General features: G+C 38.7%; 1 protein-coding gene across 13 annotated transcripts in view; it reads right to left on the bottom strand.

Moving 5' to 3' along the window:
* Positions 1-12,990, bottom strand: part of SAMD8 (sterile alpha motif domain containing 8) — a 59,351-nt gene that overhangs the window by 25,556 nt on the left and 20,805 nt on the right. For 12 of the 13 annotated variants that reach the window (XR_014828173.1, XR_014828170.1, XR_014828171.1 and 9 more), the window contains exon 2: positions 5,841-6,433. Coding sequence is in view for 9 of the 13 variants with exons in the window: in XM_005671120.4 (XP_005671177.1) it covers positions 5,841-6,433 (593 nt within the window). In the remaining 4 variants the exon portion in view is untranslated. Of the gene's footprint in view, positions 1-3,499; positions 3,677-5,691; positions 6,434-12,990 lie in introns of those variants that run through there. The other variant, XR_014828172.1, reaches the window with a different exon arrangement.

Below are 12,990 nucleotides of genomic sequence, written 5' to 3'. Positions count from 1 at the left end.
AACTGTATCATTTAATAAGCAATCCATATTCAGATTTTTCTATTTGTCCCTAAAATGTTCTTTACAGCAGTATTTTTTTTTCTTGATTTAGGATCCAATTAAAGTTCATGCACTGTGCTTGGTTCCCTGGTAATTCCCTATAAGAACTTCCCTCCACTTCATCATTTTTTGTTTGTTTTGTTTATCATATGGGGTCACAGATTCTTTTCCTAACTCGATATATTTTAATCTGTTACCATCATTATGCTTTTGTATGTCCCAACTGTCCTAATTTGACTAGCAGGAGCCCCTTCAAACCAACTCATATGGAAGTTCCCAATGTGGCACAGTGGTTAACGAATCCAACTAAGAACCATGAGGTTGCAGGTTTGATCCCTGGCCTTGCTCAGTGGGTTAAAGATCTGGTATTGCCATGAACTTTGGTGTAGGTTGCAGATGAGGCTCAGATCCCACGTTGCTGTGGCTCTGGCATAGGTCAGCAGCTACAGCTCCCATTCGACCCCTAGCCTGGGAATCTCCACGTGCCACGGGAGCAGCTCAAGAAAGGGCAAAAAGACAAAAAAAAAACAACAAAAACAAACAAACAAACAAAAAAAAACCTCATTTTTTTTTGTTCTTTTGATAGGTTTCCATTGGTTTCCACTTCCTTGCTTTATGGCACAAGATCTGTTTCAGGCTCATTTTATGCTTATCATGCCTCAGACTTAAAATTAGCCATTTCTCTAAGGAGCCCTGGTCTGTTCCTTTTAAGTAGAGATTGGTATTTAGAAACCATGATGCTTCATAGCTACTGAGTTTTCTCTACAAACCATTTAATATCAGTTCATAAAAATCATCTTCTTTTTTTTTTTTTTCAGGGCCACACCTGAGGCATATGAAAGTTCCCAGGCTAGGGGATGAATTGGAGCTGCACCTGCTAGCCTACGCCACAGTCACAGCAATGCCAGATCCAAGCTGCATCTGCAACCTACACTGCAGCTTACAGAAACGCTGGATTCTTTAACCCACTAAGCAAGGCCAGGGATCGAACCTGCATCCTCATGGATACCAGTCAGGTTCTTAATCCACTGAGCTACAACGGAAACTCCAATCTTCCTCATTCTTTTCTATGATTAACAGTACTCTACTGAATGGGCATACCACTACATATTCAACCAATTTTTACATGGATACACATTAGATCTTTTCCAATATTTACAATTTTTACAAATAATGTCACAGTGCATAATTCTGTGCATGTGTGGTTTCCTATTTCTGGAGACAGACATTTACGTAAATTCCAGTAAGTCTCACATTCTCTCTTGAACCTATTACAATCACCCTCATCTCACGTGATCCTTTGGGCATGCCTGACACTAATTATTAATTATTCCTGCCTTCTTAAAATACTTTTTTTTTTTTTTTTTTTTTGGAGTTCCCATGTGGTTCAGTGGGTTAAAGATCCAGCCTTGTTACTTCAGTGGCTCAGGATGCTGCTGTGGCTCGGGTATGACCTCTGGCCCAGGACCTTATTCAGGCTAAGGGTGTGGCAAAAACAAACAAACAAACAAAACCCAACTTTTTTTTAACTTGGCTTCCAGAATACTCTTTCTCTCTCTGTCCTGACCTACTCAGTCTTCTTTGCTGGTTTTGCCTTATTTCTCTGACATCTAAATGTTACACTTGTTCTTGGGCTAAATCTTTAATCTTCTTTTCCATTCTTCACTCATTCCCTAGGATAACCTTATCTAGTATCACAGCTTTACCTATGCTCATAACTCCCAAATTTCATACTAGACCTCTCTGAACTCTAACTCATCTTTCTATCTTTTTTCTTGACCTTTGATTTGCTGTAAAAGATACCTCAAACTTGACATCCAAAACCAAACCCTTACTTTTCTCTCCAAGTCAGGTCTTTTCACAGTCTTCCTACCTCCATAAAGAGCAACTCCATCCTTCCAGATGCTCAGGTCAAAAATCTTGGAATAACCCTTGATTTCTCTTGCACTTAACATGCAAATCCATAAGCATATATTGTTGCCTTTGTATAAATTTGATGTTCATGCCATCTCTACCACTACTATCCTCATCCAATCAACCTCATCTTTGTCTACATGAATTCAATAATTTAACTAACCCTTGCTTTCCTATCCCTAGGCTATTCTCAATACAACAAAGATTAGAGTGTATTGTGTTTTTTTGTTTGTTTGTTTTTGTTTTTTTGGCTGCACCCCGAATCATGCAGAAGTTCCAGGGCCAGGGATCGAGCCTGCACCACAGCTGCAACCTGAGTCACAACAGGGACAACACTGGATCTTTAACCTACTGCACCACCAAGGAAACTCCTAGAATGACCTTTTAAAATGAAGTTAGATCATTCTATTCTTCTCCTAAATGCTTTTCACTTACAATGAAAGCTGAAGTCCTTAGGATTGTCTACACAATCTGGTACCTACACAATCTGGATTCCTGTCTCCTCATCTCATCTCCAAGTATACCTCCCCCTCACTTGCTGTTCCTCAAACATGCTAAACCCACTACTGATTCAGCATTTTTGTACCTTGCTTTTTCCTCTGCCTAAAATAGCCTTTCCCCAGATATTCATATGCTTTCTTCATTACTTTTTTAGGGTCTTCTGTTGGAAAAATTGTATGGAATCAGGGAGGAGATAAAGGGATCTAACAGCTTCTTAAACAGTTTTCATTCAGTTCTCCTTTTAGCACCACCCTTTCACCTACAGTATCCAGAGCCTTGAGAAATGTGAAACACAGACTGGGTTGGTTCTCAGTTTTCCTGACTGCTGCTTTAGAATTAGATTATTTTGTGTCTGTTAGTTGCCACTCACCCATCTGCTTTCAAACTTACAAAAATATATGGCTGTTTTCTTCTCTCTTATCTGCCCCACCCCTGTGAGTTTACAACTTAAGACCAATAAACAAACAAAACTTCTTTACTATACTTTTTCTTTCTTTCTTTTTTTTAATTAAGATAAAGCTGATTTACAATGTTGTGCCAGTTTTTTTTTTTTTTTTTTTTTTTTTTTTACTATACTTTTAGGGCTTGAGAGGGAATAAAATGTGATATACATGTCATTCTGCCATCTTAACATGGACACTTTAATTCATTAAAAAAAAAAACAAAAACCTAAACACCCATATAGTATACGGCCCCTTCAGAAGGGCACAACATTTTATAAAAACAAACAAGGCAGCACTACAAACTTTAAAAAGTTTTTTTAAAAATCAAAAATACAAAAACTAAGAGTTGTAGAGTTCCTGCTATGGCACAATGGGATTGGTGGTGTCTCTGCAGTGCCAGGATGCAGGTTCGATCCCTGGCCTGGCATAATGGGTTAAAGACACTCTGGTATTCCCAGAGCTGCTGTGTGGCTCAGATCTGATCCTTGGCCTAGGAACACCATATGCTGAGGGGCAGCCAAAAAGAAAAACAAAAAAACCCCCAAAAACTAATAGTTCTGAGTTTTATTTTAGTCTTACTTTTCATATAATAAACTATATTCTTTTCTTTTCTTTCTTTCTTTTTTTTTTTTTCTTTTCTTTTCAGGGCCACACCTAAGGCATATGGAAGTTCTTGGGGTAGGGGTTGAATCAGAACTGTGGCTGTTGGCCTACACCACAGCCACAGCAACTGGGGATTTAATCCCTGTCTGCAACCTACACCACAGCTCAGGGCAACACTGGATCCTTACCTCACTGAGTGGAGCCAGGAATCAAACCTGCATCCTCATGGATACTAGTTGGGTTCTTAACCTGCTAAGCCATGAGGGGAACTCCACTATATTCTTTTTTATGCATTTGGTATTCATAAAAACATGAATGTTTTGCATGAATGTATAAGTTTGTAGTATTTGTGATAATCCAATTTATTTGATGATACAGGAGACTTCCTCATATTTTTAGAAAAGCAAAACCCTATTCATCTTAAGAAAAACACCAAAAATCCAAATTCCATTAATTACAAATAACATTCTAGGATTAATATTTGAAGTATCCAAGGAGCTATAACATAGCTATAGAAAAATAAACAGTGATCCCTCCTACTCATCTAGGCCTAAGGTCTAGTTTACTCCAAAGGGAAAAGGCAATTTCAAAGCATATCTTTATATACTACAGATGAAGCAAACGGAAAGTACATATCAATCAAAATAACAGTAATAGGAGTTCCCGTCGTGGCGCAGTGGTTAAAGTGGTTAACGAATCCAACTAGGAACCATGAGGTTTCGGGTTCGGTCCCTGCCCTTGCTCAGTGGGTTAACGATCCGGCGTTGCCGTGAGCTGTGGTGTAGGTTGCAGACTCGGCTCGGATCCCGCGTTGCTGTGGCTCTGGCGTAGGCCGGTGGCTACAGCTCCGATTCAACCCCTAGCCTGGGAACCTCCATATGCCGCGGGAGCGGCCCAAGAAATAGCAACAACAACAACAACAAAAAAGACAAAAGACAAAAAAAAAAAAAAAAAACAGTAATAAACAACATAATTATCATGAAAATATTATTATTGCTGCTATTACAGCAATCTTCCACAAACTTGGCAACAGGAAATAAAACTTACCTGTCTAACTTAAAAGTTTCTGCACAGCAAAGGAAACCCTAAACAAAATGAAAAGACAACCCACAGAATGGGAGAAAATATTTGCAAATGAATTGACTGACAAGGGATTAATCTCCAAAATTTATAAACACCTCCTACTGCTCAATACCAAAAAAACCAAACAACCCCATCCAAAAATGGGCACAAGATCTAAACAGACAATTCACCAAAGAAGACATACGGATGGCCAAAAAACACATGAAAAGATGTTCAACATCACTCATTATTAGAGAAATGCAAATCAAAACCACGATGAGGTACCACCTTACACCAGCCAGAATGGCCATCATCAAAAAGTCTACAAACCTGGAAAGGGTGTGGAGAAAAACCTGGAGAGGGTGTGGAGAAAAAGGAACCCTATTACACTGTTGGTGGGAATGTAAATTGGTGTAACCACTGTGGAAGACAGTATGGAGATTCCTCAGAAAACTAAACATAGAACTACCATTTGATCCAGCAATCCCACTCCTGGGCATCTATCCAAAGAAAACCATGACTCGAAAAGACACATGTACTTCAGTGTTCATTGCAGCACTATTTGCAATAGCCAAGACATGGAAACAACCTAAATGTCCATCGACAGAGGAGTGGATCAAGAAGATGTGGTACATATACACAATGGAATATTACTTAGCCATTAAAAGGAAAGAAATAACAGCAATTTTAGCAACATGGATGGACCTAGAAATTACCATCCTAAGTGAAGTCAGTCAAACAATGAGACACCAACATCAAATGCTATCACTTATATGTGGAATCTAAAAAAAGGACACAATGAACTTCTTTGCAGAACAGATACTGACTCGCAGACTTTGAAAAGCTTATGGTTTCCAAATGAGACAGGTTAGGGGGTGGGGGGATGTACTGAAGGTCTGGGATGGACATGCTGTAAAATTTGGTTGTAACGATTGTTGTACACCTATAAATGTAATAAAATTCATTACTAAAAAAATAATTATGAGGAGTTCCCATTGTGGCACAGCGGAAACAAATCCAACTAGGAACCATGAGGTTGCGGGTTCAATCCCTGGCCTCGCTCAGTGGGTTAAGGATCCAGTGTTGCCGTGAGCTGTGGTGTAGGTCGTAGGCATGGCTCAGATCCCACGTTGCTGTGGCCGTGGCAAAGGCTGCCAACTACAGCTCTGATTTGACCCCTAGCCTGGGAACCTCCATATGCCGCAGGTGTGGCCCTAAAAAGACAAAAGACAAAAGTAATAATAATAGTAATAATTATGAAAGAAAAAAAAAACTTACCTGTCTAAGAATATATCTGGGAGTGGTGGATAGGTCTGCATGTCAGGCACTCGCTCGTGGACTATCACCATTATGAAAGATGTAAATCCAAATACTATAAAAACATATATACAACTCAATATGGTTTTCCAATACTCTGGGTCCAATCTTCGAATAGAATGTTTGTTTTTGCCATTCACATACTGGTATTGATCAGAATTCAAATCAGTGATGGGTCCATCACAGTCATGTGAAGGCTCCCCATTACAGAGCCACTCTGCATTCTGAAGAACACTGATGAAAGGAGTCATGGAACTCATGGGGCTGTCACTATTGTATCCCATCTCTTCTAAGACATCAATATGTATTTTCTGCAGTTTTCGAACTGAGAGCATTAACCTTTTAATGTCCCCCAAGACTTTGATTTCCAGAGGAGGAGACCGGAGATCATATTCAGTCAATGTTAGCAATGTGATTCCGTCAAGTCGGTGTTTGTTGCATAAAATGTCCACATATTCAAAAAAACCTTCATCCTTCAGCCAAACAGCAACATGCTTGGTAGTCCAGCGGCGAATGCAGAGTTGATTAGGACCAGCCATTTCCTCTTCCACTGCCTGTCAAGGAAAAACAGAAAAGTAGAACAAAAACTTCAGTATGTCCTAACAATTCCTTTGAAGACCAAATACACATAAACACACCAAAAACTGTAATTTACCTAAACTGCCCTACTGGCTTCTAGAAGAGAGTAAAAGAAACAAAGATTATTCAATGAGTAGTTTTCAATAAATGAACATCCTAATAAGTTTATGCATAGAACCCCAATAGCAGATGGAAAGCTAATGACCAAATATTTTTACAGAAATATGTTTTGAATGTTTTATAGTATTTTACTAGTGTGGCTCTTCCAAATCATAGCAAGCCATAATATAATTACAAAAAGCCAATTGTTGGAGTTCTGCTGTGGATAAGGATCTGGAGCTGTCACTGAAGTGGCTTGTGTTGCTGCTGTGGCGCAGGTCTGATCTGTGGCCTGGGAACCCATGTGCCTTGGGTTCAGCCAAAAAAGAAAAAAAGAAAAGAAAAAGCCTACTGTTGAGAACAAGTGAGAAGAAAAACTCAACACTTTTCATAAAATGAGGTACTTAAAAAGATTTGCTATACATAAAAAACAAATCAAATTTCAGAAATCTTCATGTTCATAGAATAAGTATCTCCCTCGCCTCCAAAAGGAAAAAACAAACAAACAAAAAAAAAAAACAACCTCACAAAAGCAGATAGATAACTAATTTCAGGAAATCCCGTAGATTATGCATATTTCTATCTACAACACAAATAATTTCTATCACAGATATAATAAAGCCTTTAAACTAGATATACATATCTAAAAATATCTTAAGAGCTTATTTCTTTCTATACTTTGAATATTCCATGACAGAACTGAATAAGGAATTTCCTTCCTTCTTAAACTATCATTGATATTTTGTGATCAAACATTTCAATATACTCATAAATTTGAGGACCTTATTTTATTTTATTTTTTTTTTGCTTTTTAGGGCTGCACTCGCAGCACATGGAGGTTCTCAGGCTAGGGGTTAAATCAGAGCTGCAGCTACAGGCCTATGCCACAACCACAGCAATGTCAGATCCGAGCCTCATCTGTGACCTATACCACAGCTCACAGCAACACTGGATCCTTAACCCACTGAGCGAGGTCAGGAATTGAACCTGCATCCCCATGGATGCTAGTCAGATTTGTTTCCATTGAGCCACGACAGGAACTGAGGATCATATTTTACACTACAATTATAAAAGGCCAATAATTTACTGACCGTTTCAAAAAGTACTAATAATTTTTACTACTTTGACCCCACACAGCTGTTTATGTTCTTTTTTCATTTTAAAATGTTTAGTAACTTGGGCCTATAGCAGATCTATAAACTTTATCAGATAAATGGGAGACAAAGGACTACATGGAAAAAAAAAAAGTACTTTCTCAACTACTAAGTACTATCTCAATTATGAAAGCTGATGGGTTTCTCACATTTTCCAGATATATAAAGACCATATTTTGTTTTGAAAAGATTTTTAAAAAACATTGTACGAGTTCTCGTAGTGGCTCAGAAGTAATGAAACCAACTAGCATCCATGAGGAAGCAGATATGATCCCCGGCCTCGCTCAGTGGGTTAAGAATCCGGCATTGCTATGAGCTGTGGTGTAGGTTGCAGACTCAGCTCACATCTGGCATTGCTATGGCTGTGGTGTAGGCTGGCAGCTACAGCTCCAATTAAACCCCAAGTCTGCGAACTTCCAAATGCCACAGATGTGGCCCTGAAAAGAAAAAAAAAATAAAGTACGCTTTAGGTAAACTTTAAAGCATTAAAAAGAAGAAGAAAGAATGATTCAACAAACACCCATGTGCCCACTACCCAGCTTGGGGGTAAAAAAAAAATCAGTTTCAATACAAATGTTCTGTTTCATAAACTAGCTATAATGGAAAAAAATAAAAATCACTTTAAAAAAAATGTTCTGCTTCTTTTTCTTTCTTTTTTTTTGCTTGGATCCTTAACCCACTGAGCCACCAGGGAACTCCTAAAGCAAACTTTTAAAATCAAGCTTAACACACATAAAGTGTGGATCATAAGTATAGAGCTTGATGAATTTTCACCTCTATAACTAACACCCAGATGAAGAAACAGAACACTGGGTGTTTTCTTGTGGTGCAGCGGGTTAAGGGCCTGGTGTCACTGCAGCTGCCTGGGTCCCTGCTGTGGCGCAAGTTCAGTCCCTGGCCCAAGAACTTGTGCATGCCATGGATGGCCAAAAAAATAAACAACAAAAAATAAAAAGCAAAACAAAACATCAATAAGTGAATGTCCTTCCCCGACAAAAGCCCCTTCCTCTCCTCCCAGATGTAGTAATTGCTGATTTTAGTGCTTATCATTCCCTTATAACATGTGTTTTTGGCTATGAAAATTTTTCTGTTTCCTTATGCTGAGGAGAGTAAAGAACTGTTACTGTTCTGCATTTTTCTTCTATCCACATAAACTCTTGCCATGAAGACTTATAACCACCTAAAAAAGGCAAATACTCAACAACATAAGTACCTCTTATACCATCAAAAATATTCAGCCAACAAGAAGCATGCTCATTTAATATTTATTTTATTACTAAAAAGCAATCCCAGTTTTTGGACCTTAAATCACGCTTTGTTTCCAAGCAGAACTTTCAGTAGTATTAATCCACAACAGCTTTGCAGTTCCAGAAAATTAACAGCCTATCCATCTATAAAGAACCTATATGTCTTAAAATTGCTAATTCTTATTTACTACAGAGCTACAAAAACTCTTACTCGGAGTTCCCGTCGTGGCTCAATGGTTAACGAATCCGACTAGGAACCATGAGGTTGCGGGTTCGGTCCCTGCCCTTGCTCAGTGGGTTAACGATCCGGCGTTGCCGTGAGCTGTGGTGTAGGTTGCAGACGTGGCTTGGATCCCGCGTTGCTGTGGCTCTGGCGTAGGCTGGCAGCTACAGCTCCGATTCCACCCCTAGCCTGGGAACCTCCGTATGCCGCAGGAGCGGCCCAAGAAATGGCAAAAAGACAGAAAAAAAAACCCCAAAAACTCTTACTCAACCTTTTGTTTCAGCTACAGTATATAATCACCATCCCAGAGGCTAAGGAATTATGATTTATTCATTTCAATTCATGGAATTTATACACACTGATGTATATTATTTTATAGCTTTTATCACATATATGCATATATATAATTTCATTTTAAATGATTTTGCAATGTTTTAGTTCATATACCTAGCCAGATGGTTTCATTCTACTCACTACATACTTATCTTTTCCCCAAGGTATTCTCTGAATAAATTATTTCATCCCTGAATATCCAATAAGCATATGCTATGAACACTTTAATAACTATGATGTAACAAATATGAGAAGTTCATCTCATGCAAAACAAGACCATATTCTGTCATTTTATTTCTATTCCGCTACCTTTCTCCTTTCTCTAACAACTTACCACCAATGGGTTCCAAGTCACGCCCATCCTTGTAGCCTTATTCTTCAGTTTCCTCTCATACACTGCTCAAAATGATCTCTTTCATGTTTTTTTTTTTTCTTGTCTTACATCACCATCATTCTGGTTAACCATCTACTCTTTAAACCCTCAGTATAACCCTCAGGCTTTGATGCTGCTGTTTTAGCTGCTAGAAAATATGAGTTTTCATAAAAGAAAGTTTCTTGGAAGTCTTTTGAGCCTGCTGTGGCAATGCCCTGAAAGCATGACACACTGCACTGCTGTGCTTCATCAACTCAGCACACGTCCTTTAATTGTACGCTGAGTACATATAGTTAGAGGCGCATATTTAGCTAACACTGTGAAAACCTGCACTAAACAGATACGGAAAGATGATAAAAGGCTTCAGGTCCAACTTAATATTTATGTTATACCTTAGGAACTACAGGGAACAGAAGACTTTTAATGAAGAAAATGACAGCTATAGGTCATCCACATCTACAAAATGAAGAAATTAGATTAGTAAATGTTTCGGCACACTTTCAGCTTTAACCAGTAATTAGTTTGAATCAATTATCAGCTAAGGGACTTCTGCTTCTGACCGAGAAGTAATATGAGAAATGAGATTTACCCTTCCATCTCAAACAACCAAAAAACAGATAAAACATATGGGGGAACAATTCAAGACGCTAGGCACCAGACAACAACGGAGATCCTTAAAAGACAGGAAACAAAGTGAACCCTACTGTCCTAGTTATGAGTAGTACAGGATGGAAATTTGGTAAGGCCCAGAAGACTTGGAGAATTGAAACAGACTTCGGAGTCTTGGGAAATCAACGCGGTTAGTGTTAATGGGATAGAATACTAGAGAGGAGAAGGATGCAAAACAGAGAACTTGTTATGGACTGAATGTCTGTGTTCCCCCTAAATTCATACGTTGAAATCCTAACCCCCAATGGGATAACATTAGGTGATTAGGTCATGAAGGCAGAACCCTCATGAATCCCATTCATGGGATTAGTGCCCTTATAAGAGATAGCCCAAGAGAGTTCTCTCATTCCTTGTGCCATGTAAAGACATGGCTAGAAGATGACCATCTATGAACTAGGAAGCAGGCCCTCACCAGACACCACATCTGGTAGTGTTTTGAACTTGGACTCTTTAGCCTCCGGAACTGTAGGAAATGTGTTGTTTAAGCCACACGTCTATATTATTTTTTTTTTTCTTTCTTTTTTTTTCTACGGCCGGACATGTGGCATATGGAAGGTCCGAGGCCAAGAGATCAAGTGGAGCTGCAGCTGAGGCCTATGACACAGCTACAGTCACATTCATAGAGACAGAAAGTAGATGGTTTCCACGGATTGTGCAGTAGGAGACAAAGGAGAATTACTTTACACAGGGGAAGAGACTTTCCATTTGGGATGATGAAGACGTTCTGAAAATGGATGGTAGTAATGACTTAACAACAATTTTTGTTTGTTTGTTTTGCTTTCAGGGCCACGTGTGCAGCATATGGAGGTTCCCAGCCTAGGGGTCGAATGGGAGCTACAGCTGCCAGCCTACACCACAGCCACAGCAAAGTCAGATCTGAGTCACATTTGCAACCTCCACCACAGCCCATGGCAATGCCAGATCCTTAATCCACTGAGAGAGGCCAAGGATCGAACCCACATCCTCATGGATACCAGTCAGGCTCCTTACAGATGACCCACGACAAGAACTCCAACAATGTAAATGTACTCAATGCCACTGAATTGTGCAGCAATTAAAAATGGTTAACATACAAGTTTATGTTACATATACTTTACCATGATCAAAAAAAAAAAAAAAAAAAAAAAGAAAGAAGGAAAAGAACATCAGTGAGAGGTAGGACAACTTCAAATAACCTAAGAGTTGTGTAATCATAGTTCCCAAAGGAGAAGAGAGAGAAGAGAGCACAGAAAAAATAAATGAGGTAACAATGACCAAGATTTTTCAAAATTCAATGAAAACTATAAATACATATATCCAAAAGGCTCAACAAACTCCAAACATAAACACACAAAAAACCATGCCACACCGCATCATAATAAAATTATTCAAAACCAGTGACAATGAGAAAATATTACAAGCAAAAATAGAAAATACACATGTTACATACATAGGAAAAAAGAATGACAGCAGATTCCTCAGTGGAAACAAGGCAACCTAGAAGACTGTGACAATTTTTAAAATACTGAAAGAAATCGTCAACCTGTAATTCTCTAACTGGTAAAATGTCATTCAAAAACAAAGGTAAAATACTTTTTCAGACTCACAAAAGCTGAACAATTTCATCTCTGGCAGACATGAAGTAACAGAAAGGTGAAAAAGAAACCCTCAGGCAGAACAAAAATGTCATCTTATGAAAATATGAATCTAAACGAAGCACTGAAGAATACCAGAAATGGTAACAATATGGGTAAATACAGAAGTAAAATACATGTCAACAATAGCACAAAAGTTGGAAGAAACAGACTACTAAAATAACACACTTCCAGAAAAGGAGAGGATATTTCTGAATTCATTCCATGAGGCTAGTTATTACTCTCATACCAAAACCAGATAAAGATATTATACGAAAATAAAACTATAGCCTGATAACCCTTAAGAACATAGAAGCAAAAATTTTCAACAAATCTTAGCAAATCAAATCCAACAATATTTTAAGAGGATAATACAATATAACCTATAATGTTTATCCCAGGAATGTGAAGTCAGTTTAACACTTGAAAATTATTTATTTTATTTTATTTTATTTTTTGTCTTTTTGCTATTTCTTGGGCCGCTCCCGCAGCATATGGAGGTTCCCAGGCTAGGGGTCGAATCGGAGCTGTAGCCACCGGCCTACGCCAGAGCCACAGCAACGCGGGATCCAAGCCGCGTCTGCAACCTACACCACAGCTCACGGCAACGCCGGATCGTTAACCCACTGAGCAAGGGCAGGGACCAAACCCGCAACCTCATAGTTCCTAGTAGGATTCGTTAACCACTGCGCCACGACGGGAACTCCTAACACTTGAAAATTAAAATAATTCATCAGCTAAAATAGGGAAACCACACAACTCAAAAGACACACAAAAAAGCATTTGGCAAAACCTAGTATTCATTTCTGATAAATACTCTC

The sequence above is a fragment of the Sus scrofa genome, chromosome 14 (assembly GCF_054392235.1).
Source record: "Sus scrofa isolate SSC_HxYL_T2T_F1_AM1 chromosome 14, Sscrofa_HxYL_maternal_Yorkshire_Landrace_v2.0, whole genome shotgun sequence".
Lineage (NCBI taxonomy): Eukaryota > Metazoa > Chordata > Mammalia > Artiodactyla > Suidae > Sus > Sus scrofa.
This window is presented reverse-complemented; position numbering and strand designations above follow the sequence as displayed.